Source organism: Heptranchias perlo, chromosome 4 (assembly GCF_035084215.1).
Source record: "Heptranchias perlo isolate sHepPer1 chromosome 4, sHepPer1.hap1, whole genome shotgun sequence".
NCBI classification, from domain to species: Eukaryota; Metazoa; Chordata; class Chondrichthyes; order Hexanchiformes; family Hexanchidae; genus Heptranchias; species Heptranchias perlo.
The window spans coordinates 123,236,157-123,263,972 of record NC_090328.1 but is presented as its reverse complement, the minus strand read 5'-3'; the positions used below and the strand labels follow the sequence as shown (position 1 = coordinate 123,263,972).

Here is a 27,816-nt window from a genome sequence, read left to right as displayed (position 1 = left end):
AGGACACCTCATTTTTCATCTAGCCTGTGCTATACCTGACTTGGAAATGCATGACGCAAAAAGTGTTTCACTCCCCAGTGCTGACATCCCTCAAATTGATCAGGACGAAATTTAGCATAGTTTTCCTTTGAGTTGAAAAATGAACTTTTATTTCTAACATGAGTTGCAATTAGAAATAGAGACACATTCCCTTGTGAAAGCAGGTAGCTGAGAACATTATATCGCCTAGTCATATCTATCAGGTGAAACAAGATCTGCAATGGGCAAAATGTGGCCTTGAGCCAATTTCCTGTAATGAATAGATTTTTCTTTGACAAACTTTGCCCAGGCTGTTCTGCCAACAAACTTCACTAAAAATAGGAACTAGAGTAAAACTCCAGTAGCTCAATTTCATTTTAAGATCCATTGGACCAACTGAAAGATCAAATTTCATCAGCTGTTGTTGTCAAAAGGAGGTGGAGTTTGAACATGGGAAGAGTGAGCACCTCGCCATTAGCTGTCATATTTTCAATTGGGCCTTTTTTTTGAAAACAATGTGTTTCTGTGAGGGTTTTTTTTCTGGCGGTTGTGCAGAAGAGTTTATTACCAGCAAAGAAAATAATGCAGATGGCCAAAGGCTGCTTTGTCCTGTTTTTATCATTCGACAAATTGAAACCAAAAAATCAGAAACAACAACTCAGGTGGGCATGAAGATGAGGCATACTGATAATGCCTCTCAAGGTCTTTAATCCTCCTGGGCCGATTAAATTTTACTGTTGTGGATTTTGCAATGTCTCTTGAAATTGTATCTTTTACGATACACCTTTAAACCGTGGTGCACAATCTTTTACTGCCTGCTTTTCTGTATTTACTGTATAGTTGGTTTTAACCTGTTCTCGGAGCAAACAAGGCAAGAGAATACACAATAAATGGGAGGATACTGAGAGGTGTAGAGGAAGTAAGGGACCTTGGAGTGCATGTCCACAGATCCCTGAAGGTAGCAGGACAGGTAGAAAAGGAAGTTAAGAAGGCATATGGAATGCTTTCCTCTATTATTGAGGCATAGAATATAAAAGCAGGGAGGTTATGCTGGAACTGTATAAAACACTGGTTAGGCCACAGCTTGAGTATTGCGCACAGTTCTGGTCACCACATTACAGGAAGGATGTAATTGCACTAGAGAGGGTGCAGAGGAGATTTACGAGGATGTTGCCAGGACTGGAGAATTTTAGCTATGATGAGAGATTGGATAGGCTGGGGTTGTTTTCCTTGGAACAGAGGAGGCTGAGGGGCCTGGATAGAGTGGATAGAAAGGACCTATTTCCCTTAGGGGAGGGATCAATAACCAGGGGGTATAGATTTAAAGTGATTGATAGAAGGATTAGAGCAGAAATGAGGAAAACATTTTTCACCCAGAGGGTGGTGGGGGTCTGGAACTCACAGCCTGAGAGGGTGGTAGAGGCAGAAACCCTCAACTCATTCAAAAAAATACCTGGATGTGCACCTGAAGAGCCGTGACCTGCAGGGCTACGGACCAAATGCGGGAAAGTGGGATTAGGCTGGGTGGCTCGTTCCTCCTTCTGTGCCGTAAAATTTCTATGATTCTCTCTAATTACATATTTTGAGACAATATTTTTGATTACCAATGTAGCATCTAGATAGCATGTAACTATCAGACAGTTCTTAAGACAACAATAGTAATATGCTTGGTAATGCACACTTCATTTCAGGCTTCCTACATATATAAACCTTCTCTCCCTTTTTGGTGCTAAATTTAAATGGAGCACCAGGGTTGCAAACAAAAACAATGAAGATACAAGAAATGTAAGCTCATTTACAGCCCATGTCGTAAGCAGTGCTGAATTCTATTTTAACAGTGCATGTTGGTAGGTGTTTCAGTAGGCTTTACTTTAGAACCATTAACGTTTAATGCACAGAAAGAGGCCATTCAGCCCGGTGTGTCTTCTGGCTCTTTGCTAGAGCGATCCAAAATGAATCCCAGTCTGCCTGCATCCTAGGCGGTGTGCATTGACCTGCCTCAGCCTGGTACGCGGGCCAACAGACTCTGCTCGAGTTAGTTGGCCAGAAATGAGATGAGGCTCCACATCTCTGCTTCATCGGTGGTGGGGGGGCGGGGCTTTCTGCAGGTTTGGTTTGTGCCCTTGAATTGTTTACCATCTTGTTGCACAAACAGAAAAGTAATCTTCAGATACTGTACGTTGAAGAAGCACAACCACAGATGTATGAATGAACTGCAGGGAAACCTGGATATCAGTAAATGATCATGTGTCATGCAACAAGGTTGCTTATACAATGTTTGGAAATGTGAACATGTGAGCTTGGCAAGTCCTCCACTTGTACATTGCATCTTGAATACCTGTCCTGCTGAGGTATGGACATACACACAATGAAAGGGCTGTAACATTATGTGAGGGTTGGGATGAGAGAGTTATCCTATCAGGAGAGATTGAGTAGAATGGGCCTATATTCTCTGCAGTTTAGAAGAATGAGAGGTGATCTCATTGAAGCCTATAAAATTCTTAGCGGGCTTGACAGGGTAGATGCTGAGAGACTGTTTCCCCTGGCTGGAGAGTCTAGAACTAGGGGTCATAGTCTCAACATAAGGGGTCGGCTATTTAGGGCCGAGATGAGGAGAAATATCTTCCCTCAGAGGGTTGTGAATCTTCGGAATTCTTTACCCCAGAGGTCTGCGGATGCTCAGTGGTTGAATATATTCAAGACTAAGAGCGACAGATTTTTGGACACTAAGGGAATCAAGGGATATTGGGATTGAGCGGAAAGTGGAGTTGAGATAGAAGATCAGCCATGATCTTATTGAATGGCGGAGCAAGCTCGAGGGGCCGTATGGCCTACTCCTGTTCCTATTTCTTATGCGAGGGCTTGGAATGGGTGAGGAATGGATTAACAGGGAACACTTTGTGGCCTGCAATCTTAAGCCATCTACCCTATGCTTGTTGGGTGGTCTTCACCTTGTCAGATTCCGTAATGTGTTCCACCCTTTTCTGCATCTGGTCCTAGGTCCATCAGATAGCCTATGCTGTGGGAAGCCTGGACGCCACCTCCTGCCATGAAAGGTGCATTGCTATTTCTGTGAAAAGCACGCTCTAGAATGCCAAACAGGGCAACCCTCCTTGTATCCATCTCATACAGCAGCACCTCCCCTTTGCCAGTCATGGAGTCCTACACTGCTCGTTCACGTACCCAAAGGCTCGCTTGTGTGTGTCCATGTGAGTTTTCTTTTACTTCATTTTTGTTTCTCACTTCTTTCCCCCACCCCCCCCCCTCCCCAAACCTTCAGCCTTGGCAAGGTTTCCAAATGGTCAAAATGTATATTGAGCCTTTCTAAAGGCTCTAAGAACTTCTGCCCCTCTTATTCAGGCCCTAAGCTTTTAAGAGGATGCATTCCTATGAATTTCAGCTAACACAAGGTTTTCCAGTAATGCCATAAGAGTAGTTTCATGCACAAGGCCAAAGCTGTGTGGGCATCTCTGAATAATTATGCAAAATAAGCTGACTCGTGTAAAATTTCAGGCAGTCAGCTAGCTCTGCTTGGCTAACTTTGTGCTCGGGGCACACTTAGCCTCCACCTCAAAATTGGCCTTAGGTCATCTATGTATTGTCAACAGATCACTCATTACTAGAAGTAAAGGGAATTAGGGGTTACGGGGAGCGGGCAGGAAATTGGACATGAATTTAGATTTGAGGTTTTGATCAGATCAGCCATGATCTTATTGAATGGCGGAGCAGGCTCGAGGGGCCGATTGGCCTACTCCTGCTCCAATTTCTTATGTTCTTATGTAACCTTTTGAAAGAACTCCAAGTCACACCTCTAGAAGTATTAACAATAATTTGCATTTATATAGCACCTTTAAGATAGTAAAATGTCCCAAGGCGCTTAACGGGAGCGTTATCCAGCACTGAGTCAGATAAAGAGTTATCAGGACAGGTGACCAAAAGCTTGGTCAAAGAGGTAGGTTTTAAGGGGTGTCATAAAGGAGGAGAGGTAGAGAGGCAGACACGTTTAGGGAGGGAATTCCAGAACTTAGGGCCCAGGCAGCTGAAGGCATGGCTGCCAATGGTGGAGCGATTAAAATCAGGGATGCACAAGGGGCCGGAATTGGAGGAGCGCAGAGATCTCGGAGGGTTGTAGGACTGGAGGAGCTTGCAGAGATAGGGAGGGGCGAGGCCATGGAGGAATTTGAAAACAAGGATGAGAATTTTAAAATCGAGGCATTGCCAGGCTAGGAACCAATGTAGGTCAGCGAGCACAAGGGTGTTGGGTGAACGGGACTTGGTGTGAGTTAGGATACAGGCAGCAGAGTTTTGGATGAGCTCAAGTTTATGGAGGGTGGAAGATGGGAGGCCGGCCAGGAAGTGTCAAGTCTAGAGGTAACAAAGGCATGGATGAGTTCTTTTGACAAAAATCATGGGCCAGCTATTAGGATAGGCCTCAGCGCCTCCGAGCTAGGGAGGGGGAGAAGTTCATCAGGATTTACTTCTCTGTATCCTCCACTAGAAATTGCTTGCATGGGTGTCACATGACGACAGGATTGGGCTATGAAATTCCCCACAGTGAAATAGGCCGCCCACACTGTCCAGGCTCAATTTGTGAGGAATGGGAGTGTGAGCCAGCTGGCAGAGACTGCTGATACCCGTGGGCCCATTCCACGGCAAATTCACCATCTTCAGCAGAGAAAACCGAGGGGGAAGAAAAGCCGGTCATTTGACAGGCTGAAATCTGTCCCGAAGCATCACCGGACGCCTGGCTAATGAAACTACTGCAGCAGTTTCACCAACTGCATTTACAAACGGAGCTACATTTTTATTGCAATGCTGAAATTTAGAATTCCATGGTTGATTACAGAAGAACTGAAATAGATCACTAAACTGCTATAAGCTTCGAAGACCTTACCATCCATGAGAAACATTGATCTGCAATCAATCTTCTGCTCCATTTTTCAATTACCAGAACTGTTTTTCTTTAATTTCCTTGATGTACTTCTGAGCCAAGTAAATTTCTCTATCGCGCCTCCTGTGGATTTTTAATAAGGGGAGAGGTGTCTTATCATCAATTTGGGAAAATATTCATAGCTGGGAGTGGAAGATTTTTCCATGTGTTAACATTAAGCATATAGATGCAGAGTAAAGCAACCCCAAGAATATCCTGTAACTGTAGTCTCAGAAGAGCATCTCTGCTACACTAATGTGAAATGTCCATTTTCCACATCTTTGTGTGAAACTATTGATTCAGTGTCCTATTCGGAGCAATTTTGTTCCCTGGACTGATATCCACTATGAACCAGATTCAAATTCATTTCATGTAGTATCCTCTGTGGCCTGGGAAACCAGTTAGGCAGACAGGCAGCCAGCACAGTCAGAAGAACGAGGTGTACCAGCCACAGGAATGGCAGTTGTAGAGCCCACCTTGGGAATCCAGGCCTGGGATCAGGCCTAGACACCCCCACAGATTCACTAAAAAGGTTTGGTTGCTTTGACTCCCTCGCATCGGGTAGACCCATGGCCAATTTTATGACCTGTGAGGGCAGCCAACCACCCTAGTTGGCCCCCTACTGCTGTAGGCGCCTACCTGATGTATTATAATTAAGAATCACCCTTGACCCCATGAACTCCAGAGTGGTCAACACTCCTTTATGTGCCCCAATGGATTTTCAGCTCCATAATCATGGTAGGCCGTTTGTCAGATCACATCCCATTGAGTTTATTCAAATATCATATCAAAGATTGGAGTGCAAAGTGGATCAAGTCTTGGACACAGATGGAGTTTGTTACTTTTGTATGCTATTTAGAACTACATGCAAAGCGTTCAGGTTTAAGCAGTCTGCCCATTTAACCTCTTCAGTATTGTAGCAAAATTTCTGACCCAGGAGTTACTTTTAAAGTTTATTCGGATACGGAGAAAGTTTGGTGGTTGTTTACATAGCAATATTTAGCCTGAAAGATATGCAATTCCCAAAACATTATTTTTTCTGTGCGATTAAATGATCGTGTGATTTTGCAAGCTACCATAAGTCAAACCAGAATGGAGGTGATTGGGTAATTCCCTTGTCAATCAAGCCTGGAGACCGCACTACTGTAAGTGACTGGGATTGATTTTACGCACGTAATTTGTATTATGTAACTATCCTCACTGCATTCTCTGGGAAATAATCCTGCTGTACTCGGGAGACTCTGTCTGCTGTAGTTTCGGTCATGAGTTTGGAGACTCTTAAGTCCCGCCCCATCTCCAGCTCATTGGCTGACACAGTAGTGTCAACGTGCATGCCGTTAAATATTCAGACGAAAAAAAGGAAACGTGGGATGAAAATGTGCAAACGTTTAGAGATTTAAAAAAATTGAAAATTCAAAGATCTCTCAGTACACAATGGATTAAAGTTGATCCTTTATTCCAACCAGTGCAACTATTAAGAGTACAAAATAAAATCTAGCCTGCGCCAAAGCAACCATCAGCAATACACAACTCTAGTATAAGACATGCCACATGGCTGGGCCATTAAACTCGGAGCGATCACTTATACCACTGGCACCAAAGCATGACAAGCATCAATTTTCAGTGTGTGGAATCACTTCAGAGGTGAGTACGGTGTAGGTATTAGGAGTTTGTTACTCTGGGACACTAGGTACGAAACACCATCCCTCACTGTAAAGAAAAGAGATTGTGTGTCAGTATCCAGTAAGGTTTAAAACATTAACACAGCACATGGCAACATGGGCCCAGTTTGATGTTTGTTCAAAATTACATAAATGTCATTAAAATGCTTGCACTGAAACATGAATATACACTTTAAATCAATAATTAAATCAGGGAACGACAAAAACATTTCACACATTTGTAAGCATGCTTGTAATTATCTAGATTCAACTAAATCCAGTGATTTAAATTCAATATAAATATATTAGCATTTTCACCACAACTGCCCCATGACTCAATGTCTGGGGCACACCATAACTGTCTGAGTTAAAATATAGGTATTTATGATTAACTTGATTGTGGTAAGAAATGTTTGTACTGGGAATCTGAATGTTATTGTAATTTTGAATTGAACCTTGATACCCAAGCACTTACAGAATTACATAGAATTCACAGCAAGAAACAGGCCATTCAGCCCAACTGGTCTGTGCTGGTGTTTGTGCTCCACATGAGCCTCCTCCCACCCTACTTCATCTAACCCTATCAGCATACCCTTCTATTCCTTTCTCCCTTATGTACTTATCCAGCTTCCCCTTAAATGCATCAATGCTATTCGCCTCACTCCACTCCTTGTGGCAGTGAGTTGCACATTCCCACCACTCTCGCAGTGATTATTTTAGTTTACTTTAGGCTACAGTTACTTTCATGTTGATGCAAAGGTTTCAAGTGCACACCGATTCAAAAGGGACAGTGTGATTCGAGTCAGAATCCAATCTAACTTCTGAGCACACAAGAACAAACCCCTCTCCAGGTCGAGGTATGGTGTTAAGTGTAACTATAGTTGAAGCCAGGTTCAAAAAAAAAGTGCTCGAGTGATCCACTGGATTTAATGGGCATTTTATAAACAAAAATACAACTTTAGGGCGATGTAATAGAAATCACTAGTGGGACTTAGCAGACAATCTATTCTTGTAACCAAAATAGAAAATCAAAAAGCAGCCCGCTTGATTGGTATCCCATCCACCACCTTAAATATACACTCCCTCCACCACAGGCGTACTGTGGCTGCAGTGTGTACCATCTACAAGATGCACTGCAGCACCTCCCAAACCCGCGACCTCTACCACCTAGAAGGACAAGGGCAGCAGGCGCACGGGAACACCACCATCTTCAAGTTCCCCTCCAAGTCACACACCATCCTGACTTGGAAATATATCGCCGTTCCTTCATCGTCGCTGGGTCAAAATCCTGGAACTCCCTACCTAACAGTACTGTGGGAGAACCTTCACCTCACGGACTGCAGCGGTTCAAGAAGGCGGCTCACCACCATCTTCTCAAGGGCAATTAGGGATGGGCAATAAATGATGGCCTTGCCAGCGACGCCCACATCCCATGAATGAATAAATAAAAATGCTAGAAAGATGCAGGTCAGCCAGCGTGAGAGAACAGACGGATCAATATTCCAGGCTTCTTCAGAACTGAAAACTTTAATAGAATCAGAAAAGGGGGACAGGGAGAGAAAGAAACAAAGGAGTGGACATTCTAATAGTTAATGGAAAAAAAGTGGAAGATTGTTCGATTGTGTAAAAGATTACCTCCAGACAGACAATGGGAAGAAGCATTAAAGAAATTACAGACTGAGAAATAAAGAACGTGTGAATATCTAAGGTAGTAAGAGATACACACAAGGAAGAAAAATGGCTGCATATAGTGACACCACTATTCCCGGCCAGAATGAAGATGATTGGGTAATTCCCCTGTCAATCACGTCTGGAGTCTGCACTGCTGTAAGTGACTGGGATTGATTTTACGCACATAATTTATATTATGTAACTATCCTCCACTCACTGCATTCCCTAGAGAAATAATCCTGCTTTTATCGGGAGTCTTTGCTGTAGTTTCGATCAAGAGTTCTGTTTGCTGTAGTACGTAGTTTAAATAGACTCTCTGTTATAAAATAGACTGTTTGCTGTAAGTCCCGCCCCGCCTCCAACTCACTGGCTGGCACAGTAGTGCCAACACTCACTTCTGAGAAAAATAGGAGAAACCAAAAAGACAAAGTGTGCAGATCAGGTCTGAAGTGAGAACAGATACAGCTGGCAGAGCAGGGGGCCCACTTCAGCCATCAAGAGAGGAAAAGCAGGCCTTTCCAGGACAGGACAGACCCAGTCCTCCACTCCTAGTTTCTATATAAAAACACTGACTTGTGTCCTACTCTCTGGTTACATGCCTTTGATGGAAGTAAATAATTAAGAACTGCAGAGACAGTTAATTCAAATTGACACATTTGATCACTGCGCAATCTGTACAAGTGTATTTACTGTATAGCATTAACGATCAAATTAAAATCTTACACCAGTGCATAAATAAAGCCAATTACTAAAGCTTCATCCTTGAGTTTGGAAAATATATTATTCTGTATTCATTTTGTTCTTTTGCCATGTTGTGTATTTAATTTCATCGTGCCTGCTTTGTGAAAGTATGGGGTTCTAAACTGCCACATCATAGTATGATACAGCACAGAAGGAGGCCATTCGGCCCATCGTGCCTATGCCAGCTCCATGAAAGAACTATACCAATTAGTTGCATTCCCCTGCCCTGCAAAAGTTCCCCGTCAAGTATTTATCCAATTCTCTTTTGAAAGTTACTATTGAATTCCAGCACCCGTTCAGGTAGTGCATTCCAGATCATAACAACTCACTGCATAAAAGTTTTTCTTCATCTTCCCTCTGGTTTTTTTGCCAATTACCTTAAATCTGTGTCCTCTGTTTACCGGCCCCACTGCCACTGGAAACAGTTTCTCCTTATTAACTCTATCAAAACCCTTTATGATTTTGAACACCTCTGTCAAATCTCCCCTTAACCTTCTCTGCTCTAAGATGAACAACCCCAGCTTCTCCAGTCTTGCTACGTAACTGAAGTCCCTCATCCCTGGTACCATTCTAATAAATCTCCTTTGAACCCTCTGAGGCCTTGACATCCTTTCTAAAGTGGTGCCCAGAACTGGACACAATACTCCAACTGGGGCCTAACCAGTGATTTATAAAGGTGTAGCATAACTTCTTTGCTTTTGTACTCATTGCCTCTATTTATAAAGCCAAGGATCCTGTATGCCTTTTTAATAGCCATCTCAACTTGTCCTGCCACCTTCAAAGATTTGTGTATTTACACGCTCAGGTCTGTCTGTTCCTGCACCCCCTTTAAAATTGTACCATTTAGTTTATATGGCCTCTCCTCATTCTTCCTACCAAAATACGTCACATATTTCCTCAAACCCACCAGACTGTCCCCGTGTAGGTACTGGGTAACAGAATGAAATGAGCTCAAAGTACAGCCGCTTAAAGAAAGGTTTTGTGTCTCTGAAGTCTATTTACAGTACACCATAGGTGGGTGGAAAAAATCCTTACCTGCTGCCACCACCCTAACATCCTCGTGTGCCCTGCGCCTTCCAGCTGCTCGAGTATCACCATTCTCATGCCACCAGAGAGTATGGACTGTGAAATAATACAAGCTCAAGTTAGAAATAATACTGAGTGGGAAGCGAAGGAGGACGAGAAGTAACAGAAATCTTGAAAGTTGGGTGGGGAAAGAGACATATCAAATTTCTTTGTACAAAAAACACATTTGATAAATAATTTCTTTTAGGCACAGTGCAGTATTCAATTTCCTTCATTGGATGACACAAACCTTCTTGACCTCCCAGTTCCCAAATTGGGCCTGTGAACATGTCACAATCGAAATCAACGTTCCACAGTTGGCTTCTTCATACAGTTCATTTTCGGGACACACAAGGCACGTAGAAAACGGACAATCTCACCATTTCGAGCGCATTTATACGGCAACTTTAGCGTTCACTGTGAAGCAGTTCCTGCTCGGATACTAAAGTAGCAGTATAAACCTGGAGTCAGGGCCTAATCGAATGGGAGAGAAGAGCCGCAAAGACTCCTCGAGGCAGTTAGTCTCGTGCTGCTTTGGTTTGACACAACCCGGAGTATAACTCCAGCACGGTAATAAACCAACCTGAGCTAACTTCATTGCTTAGAGAGTGCAGACACAGCACTCTATTCAACATTTTAATTTTAATCACTGGTGGATGATTTCCAAAAGTGCATGTAACTGTGCATGTGTACAGCCCCTCTCTCCAAGCCGTAGAAATGTCGTTCCAGCCATGCAGTTTAAATGCGATCGTGCCCAGCTGGAACCCGCACTGCAGCGACTGGCGTCTGACAGGCAACTGAGTATAAATTCAGCTTTACACTGTTGCCCGTAAACAGTCGAAGATTACACACATGTAAGAAAAAGATCAAGACTCTTGTTGAATTTGCCAGAGCAACAGTATCTGACTAACATGAAAAAAAATGAATTTTGTAATAAACCCAACCTGCCCACGGGAATTAAGCTGAATTGGGATACTTGGATTAACTTTTAAGATAATAAATATATGCTTAAAGATAAGATTTAAAGTAAGAAAATATATATTGAGCGTTCTGAGTTACCAGAAAAATGTATTTTAGAACCTAATAGCATATTTGACAGTATTAAGAAAGAACTTACATTTATATAGCGCCTTTCATGACCTTAGGACGTCCCAAAGCTCTTTACAGCCAACGAAGTACTTTTGAAGTGTAGTCACTGTTGTAAATGTAGGAAACGTGGCAGCCAATTTGCTCCAACAAATAGTAATGTGATAATGACCAGATAATCTGTTTTAGTGATGTTGATTAAGGGATAAAAATATTGGCCAGGACACCCGGGACAACTCCTCTGCTCGTCTTCAAATTAGTGCCATGGGATCTTTTGTGTCTACCTGAGAGGGCAGACGAGGCCTTGGTTTAATATCTCATCCGAAAGACGGCACCTCCGACAGTGCAGCACTCCCTCAGTACTGCACTGGCATATCAGCCTAGATTTTATTAACATATGATTATATATTTTAATTTTTCCTCCCTTCTCCAGAAGATGCTGACACAACCTTGCAGTATAATTCCACAACCATCACCCGAATGGCCATTCTTCATGTGGCCAGGTAGCTTGCATCTGCTGGCTATTTAACCACGTGGTGCATTACAGTCAAACTCGAGCCTGTCCTTACCTAACAGCAACAAACTTGCATTTTCCAGCAGAAGTCACTGGACAGTGATCAGAAATCGGAGCCCCGGTCCTGGCTGAATTTTTCCTTTCCCAGGGCAGCAGTCCTGAGGCCAACGGGCCTATTGAGCCCTGGCTTAGAATAGAATAGAGAGAGTTTCGAACCTGGGACCGAATGTGGCTCAGTTCTACACTTTATAGTATACTTAGTAAATGAGCCAGAGAGAGCTGAACACTTCAAATTGTGTACAAAAAAATAGGAATCGTGACTTGAATTTTTAAAATAAAATTCTACTTGCTCTTCTCCCATTCCTATCTTCCCTATTACACAAAACGCAAACTACATTGCTAACAAGTCACATGCATAAGCAAATACAGGTAATTATATCTAAATAATATAACTCATATTATGAAAATAGGAATAACCCACATTAAGTTTTAAGCCTTATTTTTTTAAAACAGATGTTTATTCCATTTACTGGCTGCCTTGCACATTATTGGGAGCAGTGTACAACTGCAATGTTACAATCTAACTGCTTATAGATTGAGTAAATCTTTATAAAACATTAAGACTTGAGTGCTGTTACACATCCATCAGGTCAATCCTGCTCAGCAATGAGCTCTACCCATAGTACACCTACCATAATATTTCCTACATTATAACAGAGACACTTCAAAAGAACGTCATTGGCTGTAAAGTCCTTTGGGATGTCCTGAGGCCGTGAAAGGTGCTACATGCAAGTCTTTCTTTACATAACTGCAGGAAACCAGGTACTTACCTGGCCTCCCATCCGCAGCACACTGATTTTAAAATTCTCATCCTGGTTTCTAAATCCTACTATGACCTCTGCAACCTCTGCCAACACTTGCCACTCTTCTGACTCTGATCTTCTGTGTATTTTTAAAATAGATCTTTATTTCATTTTCGGGCCGCCTTGCACATTATTGGGAGTATACAACTTCGGTATTGAATTTATAGTGCAATGGGTGAGTAAATCTTATTTCTGAAACGTTAAAACTCTATTGGTGGCAGATCCTTCAATCATCACGTTCTTGTCACATTTCTCTGCACTCTCAAAAGCCTCCTCAAAACCTACCTCTTCAACCACACCTTAGATACCTCTTCTTCCAAACACTTGCTAGGTATTCAGCCCCCTTCCCCCCAAAAAGTGCTTTTCGATATTTAGCTGTGTTAAAAGATACATACAAATTGCTGTTGAACAATTCCATACAGAGCCTGAACTTGATCCTATAACCATTAAAACACAGCAAAACGATGGACATTGAGTTTAAACTTACTCAATGGTTCACCTCATATTCCCCCCTCCTCGCAAGTCGGGTCTGACTGAATTATACCTGGATGATTGCTACTTTCTGTATGATCTCTGCTCTTTAAAAAATATTCGATTTTTAAAAAAAAAACAGTTCAAACAGAAGAGCACTGAACTCTGAAACCAATGGGTTACAGACATTTGAACATCAGTCTTGACTTGCCATTCAAACTTGTAAGCCCACTTCAATGAACACTGCTAGTTCTTGTTTAGATTTTACATAGAGCACTGTGGAGCACTCCATCACTTGAACAAAAGAATTGGTTGGACCAGTCACAGGCTGCAAGAGAGCAGCTCTCAATCAGTCAATCCCAGAGTATCACCGAGGGTCAAAGTGATAAAGTTTGTGACCTCGACTGTCCAAGTATTACAGAAACCACATGGGCAGAAATGAGGGATCTAACGGAAGGGAATACATACGAGAATAAATATATATATGTATATTAAGCAAATTGCCTTTAAATTAATAATTATGTGGCGCAATTTCAAATCAAGCTAGTTTATGTTATTCCATTAAATAGAGTCTGAAGTTTAAATCAGTTTTACCTTTGTTGCGTAGGCCAAATTCACTGTGGAATACCCCAATTAGTTTGCAATATCCCACATTGACATGTGCGTTAACCGTTTTCTGGAAGGCTTGCCCCCATACGGCAGGTCCACCTGGGATCATCTGGTAACTTACTAATTCATATACACCTGTTTGGAATTAGTTGCATTGAAAGAAAAATTATTCAACAAGCAAACATAATGCATTACATAGAATCATAGAATGTTACTGCACAGAAACAGGTCATCAAATCAATCTGTGCTGGTGTTTAGTTCCACATTAACGACCTAGTCTTGTCCCACTCACTTCCCATACCATTCTTTTTCAAACAACTGGAACAGAGGAACCGTGGGATGTAGATACACAGATAATTAAAAAAACAAATGGAGTCCTTGGTTTTGTATCCAGAGAATTAAAATACAAAACCAAGGAGGTAATGTTAAACTTTTACAAGACCTTAATTAGCTCACAGTCGGAGTACCATTATATGAGCACTGACCCGTCAAAGACATCTCCTTTCTAGAACCAAGATCCAACAAAAACAATGTACACAATCTACAAGCCCAACATATACTCAAGGGTTGTTTCTCAAAAGAGTCACCTATTGAAGAACCATAGCATTATACAGATATTAGGAAGATAGTTTCATGGGGGGGATAACAGAATATGGATCAAAGAGTCATAATTGGTACTTCACTGAACTAGGAGTAATTTTGGACTCAGGCATTGCAACTGATAGAATTCAGATAAACACCAAGATCTTATGCACTTATACCAGGAATTTCACAATGCACTTTCAATGGCCACACTGTAAATAGGCAATGGTGCAGCAAAATCAAAACTGGACCCAATTCCATCTGTGCCAACCAGAACTACTCAAAGTAGTGGGATGTCATTATAGAAATGCTATGTTGCTGCAGCGTAAGGTGAGGTGATATATCCAATAAGCCAACGCAAGTCGTGATGCCAAGACATCCTGACATGAATTGGAGCTGCTGTTTATATTTATTTGTTGACTTTTAGGCTTCATGGAGTCGTCAGATAACATACCTGTACACAGATGCGACATGTGCCAATCCGATTATACAATAGTGTACTCAATGGGCACTCAACTTCCTGTGAAACTCGTTACACCAAGACACACACATTGAATAAATGATGCATCATGCAGATGCTGATGCATGCATAGTAACATCCAAGGTTTCTAGAAAGTCAAGAGTGTGCAATGTGTCTAATTCGTATAACCTGGTTTGCACAAAAGAGATAGCATTAGCTGATCCACATCACAACTTGGGGCACAAGGCAACAACGCCATTACTCATCTAACCTTCAAACAATTAACTTGCGGTGACACCAAACATTAAAGCACTGTCTTACTTGCTGGCTGTCTCATCCGCTTTCGACTATAAAAGTCTGAGAAGAGGATAAACAAGGGGACTTTCTGGTGTAATCGGTTAGATCATTCTGCCGTCAACCTTTGACCTAGGGTTTGAACGAGCCTAGACTGGATGAGGACAGAGAGCACATTGACATACTTGCCTTTTGTCGACGAGGTCTTCATCTCCGACCATGGCACCAAGTAGGCGGTCTCACTCTTTTGACTGATGAGCATCGGCAGCATTTTTGAAATATAATTTTCTTGCCATTCCTTTTCTTTTGCCAGGGCTGCTCGTACTGCTGATCGCTCCACGTAACTACCTAAGGAAAAAATGCGTTGAAGTACTCCATTATTCACATATATACATCTAAAAGTCTTGCACATAGCACACACCTCTTCTACTTCCAGTAAATATTACATATAATCACATTATTTACACTGTACCTGGCTGTCATGTTTAAATTATAGCACATATGCACGCATACAGTTATCTTCTAGTCTTCCCAGCTCCTAATTTGCAGGTGTGGCTCATAGAAGCACCTGCAGTTTGACCATGGAAACACTAGAGTGTACGCCTAAACTATTTTTTTCCCAAGAGTAGGCCATTCAGCCCCTCGAGCCTGTTCAGCCATTCAATTAGATCTTGGCCGATCTGTATCTCAACACCATTTATTTGCCTTTTCTCCATATCCCTTGATACACTTACCTAACAAAAATCTATCAATCTCAGTCTTGAAAGCTCCAATTGTCCCAGCATCCACAGCCTTTTGAGGGAGAGAATTCCAGATTTCCACTACCCTTTGTGTGAAAAAGTGCTTCCTGACGTCCCTCCTAAATGGCCTACCTCTAAGATTGTGCCCCCTTGTTCTGGATTCAGAGGAAATAACTTCTCTGTATCTACTCTATAGAATCCCTTTATCAATTAGATCACCCCTCAACCTTCTAAACTCAAGGGAATAGCTGCCCTCACGATTTAACCCTTTAAGCCCCGTTATCATTCTGGTGAATCTGCGCAGGACCCCCTCCAAGGCCAATATATCCTCCCTGATGTGCAGTGACCAAAACTGGGTGCAGTACTCCAGATGGGGTCTGACCAAGGCTCTGTATATCTAAAGCATCACTGACTCCTCTTGGTATTCCAGCTCCCTTGAGATAAAGGCCAACATTTCATTAGCCTTTTTGATTATGTTTTGTACCTGTGCACTAGCTTTTAGTGATTTGTGTACATGGACGCCCAAATCTCTTTGCTCCTCCACAGTTCCTAGACTCTCGCCATTTAGAAAATATTCCGATTTGTCTTTCAGGGATCCAAAGTGGTGACCTTACAATTCCCCACATTGAACTCCATTTGTCACAGTTTTGCCTATTCACTTAATCTGTCTATGCCCCTTTGCAACTTTCTGCTCCCATCTACACAACTTACTGTGTCTCCTAACTTAGTGTCACAGCAAACTTGGATATACAACTCTCTATTCCTTTATCCAAGTAATTGATATATATGGTGAAAAACTGAGCCCCCAGTACAGATTCCTGGGGAACACCACTCGTCACATCCCACGAATTAGGAGTAGATTCCCTTTATCCCTAATCTGTCTCCTACCTCCCAGCCAATTAACAACCCAGGTCATCAGGTTTCCTCCGAGTCAGCGCTTTTATTTTTGCTAATAATCTCTTCTGTGGAACTTTATCAAATGCCTGTGCAATGAAAATGAACAAAGGCTTCACAAAATATGCACTTTTTCATTTAAAAAAAAGGAACGCCTGGGCATAAATAATCATAGAGAACAGAAGGAGGCCATTCGGCCCATCGTGCCTGCACCGGCTCTTTGAAAGAGCTATCCAATTAGTCCCACTCCCCTGCTCTTCCCCCATAGCCCTGCCATTTTTTTTCCTTTTTAAATGGCGATCCAATTCCCTTTTGAAAGTTATGATTGAATCTGCTTCCACCGCCCTTTCAGGCAGTGCATTCCAGATCATCACAACTCGCTGAGTAAAAAAATGTCCTCATCTCCACCCTTGCATTTCTGGCCAATTATTTTAAAATCAGTGTCCTCTGGCTCCCGACCCTCCTGCCAGTGGAAACAGTTTCTCCCTATCTACCAAATCAAAACCCCTCATAATTTTGAACACCTCTATTAAATGTCCCCTCAACCTTCTCTGTTCTAAGGAGAATAATCCCAGCTTCTCTAGTCTCGTCACATAACTTCACATACCGTTTTTTAAGAAGGGAGAAAGGGATAGACTGAGTAATTACAAGCCAGTTAGCCTAACCTGGGTGGTGGGTACATTTTTGGGAAAAATTCTGAGGGACAGTATTATCATTTAAAAAGGCACGGAGTAATCAAGGACAGTCAGCATGGATTTGTTAAGGGAAGGTCGTGTCTGACTAACTTGACTGAACTGTTTGAGGAGGTAACAAAGGTCGATGAGGGTAGCGTGTTTGATGCAATCTACATGGATTTTAGCAAGGTTTTTGACAAGGTCCCACATTGCAGACTGGTCAGAAAAGTAAAAGTCCATGGAATCCAAGGGAAAGTGGCAAGTTGGACCCAAAATTGGCTCAGTGGCACAAAGCAAAGGGTAATGGTCGACGGGTGTTTTTGTGACTGGAAGGCTGTTTCCGATGGGGTTCCGCAGGGCTCAGTACTAGGTCCCTTGCTTTTTGTGATCTATATTAATGATTTGAACTTGAATATGGGGGGCTTGATCAAGAAGTTTGCAGATGATACAAAAATTGGCCCTGTGGTGGATAGTGAGGAAGAAAGCTGTAGACTGCAGGAAGATATCAAGTGGGCAGAAAATTAGCAAATGGAATTCAATATGGAGAAGTGTGAGGTAATGCATTTGGGGAGAGCAAACAAGACAAGGGAATGCATAATAAATGGTAGGATACTGAGAAGTAGAGGAACAAAGGGAACTTGGCGTGCATGTCCACAGATCCCTGAAGGTAGCAGGACAGGTAGATAAGGTGGTTAAGAAGGCATACGGGATACTTTCCTTTATTAGCTGAGGCACAGAATATAGGAGCGGGGAGGTTATGCTAGAAGTGTATAAAACATTGGTTAGGCCACAGTGCTGTGTGCTGCATACAGTTCTGGTCACCACATTACAGGAAGGATGTGATTGCACTAGAGAGGGTGCTGAGGAGATTTACGAGGATGTTGCCAGGACTGGAGAATTTTAGCTATGAGGAAAGATTGGATAGGCTGGGGTTGTTTTCTTTGGAAGAGGAGGCCGAGGAGAGATTTAATTGAGCTGTATAAAATTATGAGGGGCCTAGATAGAGTGAATAGGAAGGGCCTATTTCCCTTAGCAGAGGGGTCAATAACTAGGGGGCATTGATTTAAAGTAATTGGAAGAATGATTAGAGGGGAGTTGAGGAAATTTTTTTTTACTCAGAAGGTGGCGGGGGTCTGGAACTCATTGCCTGAAAGGGTGGTAGAGGCAGAAACCCTCATTGCATTTAAAAAGTACTTGGATGAGCACTTGAAGTGCTGTGACCTACAAGGCTACGGACCAAGAGCTGGAAAGTGGGATTAGGTGGGATAGCTCTTTTTCGGCCGGCACAGACACATTCTGTGCCGTAAATTTCTATGATTCTATGAACTGAAACCGCTCATCCCTGGTACTGAAATATATATTTTTGATTAGGTTAGCTATGCTCTCCTTTCTGGGCTCACGAATCCAAGCCCTGCTGCTGAAGGAGCAGCTTCCAGGCTTCATGAATACATCATTTCAGCCAGCCACTAGGACACATGCATGAGCAGCCCTCTCTGATGCCACCCGTAGGAAAGATGGGAAATCCAGAGATCCGCTCACCACCTCTCTGTGTAACTGAGATTAAGCACTCAGCAGGGAGAAGGGTTGGGGGGGGCAACACACTTATCTCCTACCTCTACAACGCTCTACAAAATAGCGCTCCAATGCATTATGCCATGTGCCATAGACAATGCAATTTGTACTTCTAAATGGAGTAAAATAGGCTATTAAAAAAAAACATAATCATTCTCTTTGGAATATTATTTCTTTTCTTACCATATTTCCAAATATGAAAGACTTCATTCAGGCACCCAAATTCCACAGACCAGTAACCAATTAGCTCAGAATGGGCAGTACGTAGGTGAATATTATCACCTGTAAGCTTCAAAAAGTCAGCCATCTTACTTGGCTGTATGGTGTAAGTACGGAATTCATAAAAAGTGCCATGTTGCTGCTGGGCGCCTGTGGAAGCTCCTACAGCCATCTGAAGGTGAAAGAAGGGCATACAGCATATTTACATGGAAACATCCAGATGTAGCTTTTCTACACTAAACCTTCGTGTCATCGCTCGACAAGTCTTCTCCCCATCACAGCAACTGAATGTGAAGCAAAGCTTTTTCTGAAATCTCTCGAGCATGCACAATTGATTCACATCACAGCATCTTCAATATGCACACACACCATTTCAGTGCACTGAAGGGTCCTCAAATTAATTAAGCTTCACGGTTACCCAATCCCCACTATTAAAAAAAGACACTTTATACCACTTGTGGGCAGGTACTGAATACATTTGCTCACGGAGGGAATAAATTCTATATTTAACAGTTTACACACATGGTATGTTCAGCCCATAAGGTTACACCTACAAGATGATTTCAAAGCTTTACTGCCGTCAACCAGGTTTGTTAATTCATGTTACTGATTTAACCAACCTCTTCAAAAGAACATAACGGCAATGACAGGACAAACACTGCCCTGGCAACATCACAGTCAATGAAGTGCTAAAGACTGAGATTGAATCCAAACAATCATAGCCATGACATTGGGGTCATTTTGGAGTCTCTCTGCTTCCTCTCCCCCCAATTATAAGCAGGGTCGCTGGTCTAGTCACCAAATACATCAAATTCCATTTTTATTACAGGACTGGGGTTCTGGGGAATAGCATTCCAGCATTATCAGTTTTGCTCAAGTCCCTTAATGACCAGGTTATTGTGATACTTGAAGAACCTTGGTTATATGTTAAAGTGAATATGACAGATGGATGGGTTCAAATAATGGATCAAACATAAGTATAAGTATAGTAAATCTGTTTATTTAGAAACATATTGCACATAGAGCCTTTTACTTCACCGGTCTTATAATTCATAGAATCTTACAGCATAGAAGGAGGCCATTTGGATCATCGTGCCTGTGCAACTGATGTAATGGAGAATCTATATAAAACCTTAGTAAGACCACAGTTGGGAGTACTGTATGCAGTTTTGCTCAATACTATGGGGAGGGTGCTGAGGCAATAGAGAGGGTACAGTGCAGATTCACTAGGATGCTGCCTGATATGAGGAAATAAAAATACGCAAAAGACTTGAAAAATGTAGATGTCTTTGTTAGAACAGAGGAGATTATGAGGTGGTTTGTTAAGAGGTGATTATCTTGTCCCATCCCTTCGTAATTTTAATGATGTGGAGATGCCGGTGATGGACTGGGGTTGACAATTGTAAACAATTTTACAACACCAAGTTATAGTCCAGCAATTTTATTTTAAATTCACAAGCTTTCGGAGGCTTCTTCCTTCCTCAGGTGAACGAATTTCGTTCACCTGAGGAAGGAAGAAGCCTCCGAAAGCTTGTGAATTTAAAATAAAATTGCTGGACTATAACTTGGTGTTGTAAAATTGTTCACAATTCGTAATTTTAGATAGAAGAAGGAGGACGATCTCCATTTGTGGCAACAATGGGCGAGGTGTCTGCTCTCCCCGGCCCAATGATGTTGGTTGGAGGCCCGACGTCGTGATTTGGCCTAATTTAAACGCAGGAGGTGAGATGCCAGCACTAATCGTGTTGCTCGTAGGCAGCTTGCTGTTTGGGAAGGCGGGAAATCCAGCTTCTTAAAGGAGGTGCAGTTATCAGCGGTGGTGAGGGAACAGCTGATTATTGAGGCAGCAGGCAGAGAATGACAGCGGCCAGGGCAGGTACTGCCATGGAAGTCCTCGTGGAGAAAGCAAGGACCAGGGAGGAGATCCTCTTTCAGATAGGTGCCCCAGCAAGTTAGTTAACACTGGCGGAGAGAGGTAGCCGGGCAGGTCAGTGACAGCAGCATCTAGGACCTAACCAGGATTGCCAAGGTAAGACCCCTCTACACATCTCTCTTGTGCTCTATGGAGCTCTGCAACACCAGACTTTAGCCCTAACACCAGCAATCCTTCCCTCCCCTGCTCCAATCATAACTACACCATTTTCCACTTGTACTCACTCACTCAACATCTGCTACCACCCTCACAATGAGTTCCCCACCCCCTCCCACTTCTTGCCTTCACCTGCTGCTTCTTCCTCTCAGCAGGTACACTCTGCTAAGGTGCTTTAGACATCTTCACAATCCGTCATTAGGGTCTATGGTAATCCACTTCATGCTTCTTGTAAGTGAAGCGGGCACACAATCAGAGGAAGCCTCAAGAACAGGAGGAGGTTCTGCTATGTGGCAAACCTCGACTCCAATGGAGGATGCCGCAGTCAACATCACCGACTGAAGGAGGACACGCATCTCTGGAGATGGTGAGGCTGAAGGCCATGCACAGCAGAGCGTTTGAGCACTTTTCCTTCCTTTTCTCTTTCCACTTAACGCTCAACCTGGATCTGCATTGTGCTGCCACTCATCTGCTATTGCTTACCTTTGCCATTACTTGCTAATCTATCTTCCTTTCTCTAGGTCCTTCGGACAACTTGGGCCCTGGAGCTGCGAGAAAGGGGGGGGTGAACAACCCCACTCCCCCCCCATCCCACCCCACCCCAGAAGGTGCACTGTCACTTGCTCATACCTTTCCAAGTACCAGCGCAGAAACTGGCACCCTATTGTTAGTATAGATAGTCAGTAAGAGGGGTCAGCACCGGGTGATTCACTGAGCTCAAGAGCAGGTCCAAGTGGAAAGGACAGCCCAGGAAATGGCTCAGCAGAGGGTAAGCTCACCAATAATTGTTCAACGTATTGGACGGCCTGCCAGGAAGCTTCCGCAGCATGTCAAGAGATTGTGGAAGAGTCCACTCCCAATTTGTGTGGGGATCTGATGCACGGCATCGACACCCTGCAGTCAACCATGGAAGCGTGTGGTCACCTCAATGGATGCTGAAGCTGGGCCACCCTTCTATGAGTCCATGGCACCAGGAGTTGCATCTCTCAGGGGAGCGCATACTGGAGTGATACCGGCTCTGGCTCCACCATCTCCTCACCCTTGAACAAGCTAGGAGACCAAATGGATAGAGGCTTCACTTACATCACTGATGTCTTACAGCCTGCTCTCCCGCAGATCAGTGGGTGTGCAGTCGTGCAATGGGAGAGGAACACGTTGCCCTCTCTCAGGAAGCATATTTGCACCCTCACCACTCCCTCAACTAGTGCCCTCTCTGGTGCCAGAAAGTTAGCCGGGTCAGACGGCCCTGGCAGCTACCGAGATGCCGCAGTTGGGCCTTCACAGGGCTGTGCTCTTGGAGTTCACCAAACACAAGCATCTCAAGAGCCCTCGTTTGAGCTAAAGTAGCCTTCCACCTCCTGGGAAAGCATCTCGTTGCAGTAATAGAGTAGGTAAGAGATCAGTTAAAGGCGGCACTATAGGCTTACACCTGGGTGATAATTTGTAGGCATTTGTGTCAAAATGATAACCATTTTTTAAACCTGTGTGTGCAGTGTGTTCCTGTAGTCGCTGGTGATGTTGCAAGGTCAGATATCGGGAATATCAATGTTGGTCTTTTGGCAGATGTAGTTTATTGAAGGGAGGAAGGACTGGGACAGATGTTGCACGTGACAGTTAATGAAAGGGGGCAGCGACTGCTCTGCTGAAATGCTCTTCAATGAGCTGCTACCAAGCTCTGATTGCAGACTGGTGTTGGAGCCCCTCCCGTTTCTTCATCATCCTCGATGTCCAGTGTCATCTCCCTCATCTTACTGTAGTTCCTCAACTAATGATGGCTCCGCGTGTTTTCTGTAGCAGAGCAAAATTAAGCAGCATACAGTAAACCGCTATCACTCAAGACATTTTTTCTGGACTGTATTGGAGGAAGCCCCCAGACCTGTTCAGGTAGCAGAGTTGTTGCTTAAGGACTTCCCAACAGTCTGCTCGACGAGGGCTCGAGTTGACCTGTTGATCTTACTGTAGTGCAGCTCGCTTGCCAAGCATGGATTACAGAGAGGAGTCATGAGCGATGTGTGCAGGGGGTAGCCCTTGTCCCCAAGTAACCAGCCTCTCACTTGCAGTGCTAGGGCAAAGAGCGGAGGGGGGGGAAATGAAGGATTGGCGCCAGATAAATGCATTGTGGCAACTGCCAGGAAAGCGGGCACAGACTCGCATGATGGGCTGTTGGTGATCACACACCAGTTGTACATTAATGGAGTGGAAGCCCTTGTGATTCATGAAAACAGCGGGCTTGTCTGGACTTGGGGGAAGCCTGCAATCTGGGTGAACCCCACAGCCCTCTCCTGCCATTTCCACTTGTCGATGGGGAACGTGATGAAAATGCAAACGTGACATCAGTCACCTACTTAATGCAAGCACGAACTGCAGACTGACTAATGGTGCTGTCATCCCCTGCTGCAGCCTGGAAGGAGCCAGAGGCAAAATGGTTTAGGACTGTAGTGACTTAGATTACAAGAGGCAGCGAGGTGCAGGTCTTGTTACAGGAGGCGACATAACACAGACAGCCTCCGTAGAGAAGCACAGCCCCCTTATGCGCTACTCCTCAGAGAATTACAGGTATAGTGTCCTGAGCCTATAGATTGTGTTGGGAAGGTAAGGATTCTTGCAAGCTCACCTCCTTCTAGCTGGTCTCCCTAAAGCTGCAGCTCTAAGTGCTCTTTCCACCTTTTGCTGCTGCTCCTCTTCCTCCAGCCAGAATGGGATTGCTAGAAGGATGGCCATTTTGATATAATTGCATTGCCAATACCCACGTAAGATTTCAGAAGGATGCTCAGCCACTTCAAAATTGAGTAACATGCCAAAGCCCGCTATAAACAACCAGCAAAATGTCTCCCAAATTTTTCCAGCACTTTAAATAAGAGCCGGTGTGTACCCCTTTAAGAAGCACTGCAAACAGCCACCTCCTGACCTATAGGAATTGCTAGAGGAATAAAGACCATCTAGTTCACCTTCTACCATCCTGGTAATCGCATGATACAATAATGGGAGATGCTGACTAATCATGGCAATTGATCTCTTATCAATTAGTCTACAACAGACCCAGACACGAGGTGAGGAAAGCCCCAGTGGTGGAGAGCTTTGGGAACCATAGGTCCAAAGTCACCTGTTCCTCCCAGGCATGCTGCACTTACCGCCCGTGATTTGGGATCAGGCAGAGGAAGTAGCAGAGGCAGCGTCAATTGATATGAAAATCCGTGTTGTGGGCTTAATGACATCTTCTGATACCTATTTCAATTTGGCCTATTTCTGCTGAGAGCACCACCTGACTAAATCAAGCTTCACCTAATATGCAGAAAGGGCGGACCTTCAACAGGAAGTTGGTGGGGGTCTTTGGGGCAATTTTTGTCCCGCCTAAAGGCATAAATGGAGTACAGAGATGAAAATCGGCCCCAGACTGTTTCTACTGGTTGAGGGATCTAGAACGAAGAGCATAGATATAAGATTAAAAGAGAATTAGGACTGAGGGCAGGAGTAGCTTTTTTAAAAAAACAGTATTGAGAGGCTGTGGAAGACACTGGAGTTAGTGATTGAAGCAGAGACCATGTCAACATTTAAGAATAGGTTATAAAAGTAGAAAATGCTGCAGGTCAGGCATTATCTATGGAGAGAGAAACAGAGTTAACATTTCAGGTCGAAGACCTAGGTTAGATAGATAATTGAAGGAAAGGGGATGAAGGAATAGGGGAACAGGGCAGGCACAGGGGATTACAACTACTGCTCTTGAGAAGGATAGACTGGTTGAACCAAACGGCTATTTCCATATTGTAAATCCTATGTAATATTCAAAGTGAATTGTTTGCCATTTAACTAAATTGTAGACAGCCACATCTCAAAAGTGCTAATGTCTTATTGACACAGATGGAATGCAGAGAGTAAGAAGCGAAAAAATAGAACACACAGAGGCTCGTTATAAATTACCACAGAAGTATGGGCTGACCAGAAGTTTACAGTATTTTCAAAGGCTCACGATACCATTATTTATTGTAATTAGTTTGGTTGATTAAAGGCAAAAACAAATTCCCTTTACTTCACTTACAAGTTATGCATTATCAACGAAAGATGTGACTGACATTTTAAAACACTAAATCTGTGTCAGCATTAGGACGACGACATTTTGGCCCGGGATTTCCTAGAAAGTTTCTGAACAGGCAGAAACATACGCCCAAAATTTTAGACACAACAGGATCCAAAGTCACTACTTCTGGTTTTTTAACATAGGAACAGAAGGAGGCCATTCAGCCCCTCCAGCCTGTTCCACCATTCAATTAGGTCATGGCTCATCTGTATCTTAACTCCATCTACCCACCATAACCCTTAATACCCTTGCCCAACAAAAATCTATCAATCTCAGTTTTGAAATTTTCAATTGACCCCCAGCCTCAGCAGCTTTTTGGGGGAAACAGTTCCAGATTTCCACTACCCTTTGTGTGAAGAAGTGCTTCCTGCCATTACCCCTGAATGACCTAGCTCTAATTTTAAGGTTATGCCCCTTTTCTATAGCTTTTTTTTTTGTTTCTCCTTACTGAGACCTGCACTGTATTTTCTGTATCTTTGAATGCTTTTTTATGACATCAAAATCTGTCACATTAAAAAGAAAAAAACTTCCACAATTGCATTTTCTCAAACATGCTGTGCTTAATGTGTATAAATGACGCTTTGATGGCTTCAAACTTTAATTTTCATAACATGATAAAGAGGGACTTAAAAGGAAAATGGCATACATTCCGAACTATCCTTGGTCCCCGATTGTGGATGTTGATTTCCGCTTGTTTCACGCCAATTTTTACAAGCCAGCATACGCCAATGAATTCTCAGGAAGTTTCAGCATAAGTTGCTGTCTGGCAAGATCAGCGTAGAAACCGGTGTCAATTTTGGCATAAGTCTGATTGAGGAAATTCCATACCAATTTGCCCAGGAAAGTAGGCACCGAACTGCATAATGCGCTGGTGGTGATCACGCACCATTTGTACACTAATGGAGTGGCAGCCTTTGTAATTCATGAAAGCAGGGGGTTTGCCTGGACTTGGGGGGACGCCTTCAATCTGGGCAATTGTGCATTAATGGAGTGGCAGCCTTTCCAGTATGGGCTGAATGACTGAGGCGGTGAACTTTCAGGTAGTCAGTTTGCTTCATACAACCCATCTCTGTACCGTGGTACCTTAACTAGCTTATTGTACTTCCCCATTTACAAACTGTCGCTCTCCCTAAAAGTCCCACAATGCACCGAACTTGCCACCTGTTTGAAACTTCCAATCATTATTCCAAGTTTTTTTCATTTCATCGGTTAAAAGGGATGAACATAATGTCCAAAACTAGGGGCCATAATTATAAGATAGTCACCAATAAATCCCAATAAAGGAGTTCAGGAGAAACATCTTTACCCAAAGAGTGGTTAGAATGTAGAACTTGCTAACAAACAAGAGTAGTTGAGGCGAATAGCATAGATGCATTTAAGGGGAAGCTGGATAAGTATATGAGGGGAAAAAAGGAATAGAAGGATATGCAGATAGAAATGAAGTAGGGTGGGAGGAGGCTCGCGTGGAGCATAAACAACTGCATAGACCAGTTGGGCTGAATGGCCTGTTTCTGTGCTGTAAATTCTGTAAAGCTTTTTTTTTAAAAATGCAACTTTATAATGGAAGATAGTCTAGCATAGAGCTTATTTTTTTTTAAAAGGGTGCAATCTACAACTCAACATGGTGCAACAGCCAGTTTGCATGATCTCATTCACTGGTAATGGGTAAAGGGTCTTTTATGTGCAAAGTTTTCTTCAGACACACTCCCTTACCCAGCGCCTGGATTCCCGGGAATTGCTACGTGCGGCTGACCTGGTTCCACTGCTCCGCCACCAGAACTGCTGACGTGCTTCACTGCATGCAACTTGGAGTAACTTCTGCTGGCCCTACAAATAATTCTCAATGTCAACTTCTCGAACAATCAAACCTATTAAAATATGCTAATTCTGGCTAGGCAAATATGCTCGGTATCTCCATATTAATTTAACGAGATATTTCAGGATTATGTAAATTCTACTTCAGGAAACACAAGCCAAAATTAATTGCAAACTAAAAAGAAAGCCAAAAGTTTCGAGGTCAAAAGAAGCAAATGGCCAAAGGTTGCAAAATGGCATGGGTTTGACCTCCAAAAAAATTTTAAAAATGAAACTTTGTCCCCTCCTCCCCTGCAGCCGTGTTAGTGTTTTTTTTTTACCTGCTTTCCCAGGTTACTGGGGGTGAGGAGGGACCGTGCAGCGGCTGCATGGACTCTGCTCAAAGTGTTCCTCAGGCTGTACATGGCAATGGGAATGGAACTCGGAGAACAAGGGGACGAATGTTGCGACAGCGGACTGGAACGCGGCGACAGTGGATCGGAACGTTGCGACAGCGGACTGGAACGCGGCGACAGTGGATCGGAACGTTGCGACAGCGGACTGGAACGCGGCGACAGTGGATCGGAACGTTGCGACAGCGGACTGGAACGCGGCGACAGTGGATCGGAACGTTGCGACAGCGGACTGGAACGCGGCGCCTGCCGCTGAACGTTCCAATCCGCCCGCACTCTCCCCTCCTCCCCCCGGGTGGCAGGACACTGACTGACACAATCGCTCCCTCAATCGTGTACGGAAGCCGAGCTGTTCCGTCATCACGATTCAGGATGCCCTGA

General features: G+C 43.5%; 1 protein-coding gene across 2 annotated transcripts; it reads right to left on the bottom strand.

The window, feature by feature from the left end:
• Window positions 1-6,387: 6,387 nt before the first annotated feature.
• On the bottom strand, window positions 6,388-27,757 carry nipsnap3a (nipsnap homolog 3A (C. elegans)). 2 transcript variants are annotated; one of them, XM_067983611.1, is made up of 7 exons: window positions 27,364-27,757; window positions 26,942-27,055; window positions 19,029-19,236; window positions 15,155-15,313; window positions 13,615-13,764; window positions 10,057-10,143; window positions 6,388-6,658 (listed from the first exon to the last, which is right to left on the bottom strand). In XM_067983611.1, exons 1-7 carry the CDS (start codon window positions 27,445-27,447, stop codon window positions 6,582-6,584), a joined length of 879 nt encoding a protein of 292 aa, XP_067839712.1. In that variant the 5' UTR covers window positions 27,448-27,757; the 3' UTR covers window positions 6,388-6,581. The 2 variants fall into 2 exon arrangements, with proteins under 2 accessions (XP_067839712.1, XP_067839713.1); XM_067983612.1 differs by lacking the exon at window positions 26,942-27,055.
• Between the last annotated feature and the right edge of the window lie 59 nt (window positions 27,758-27,816).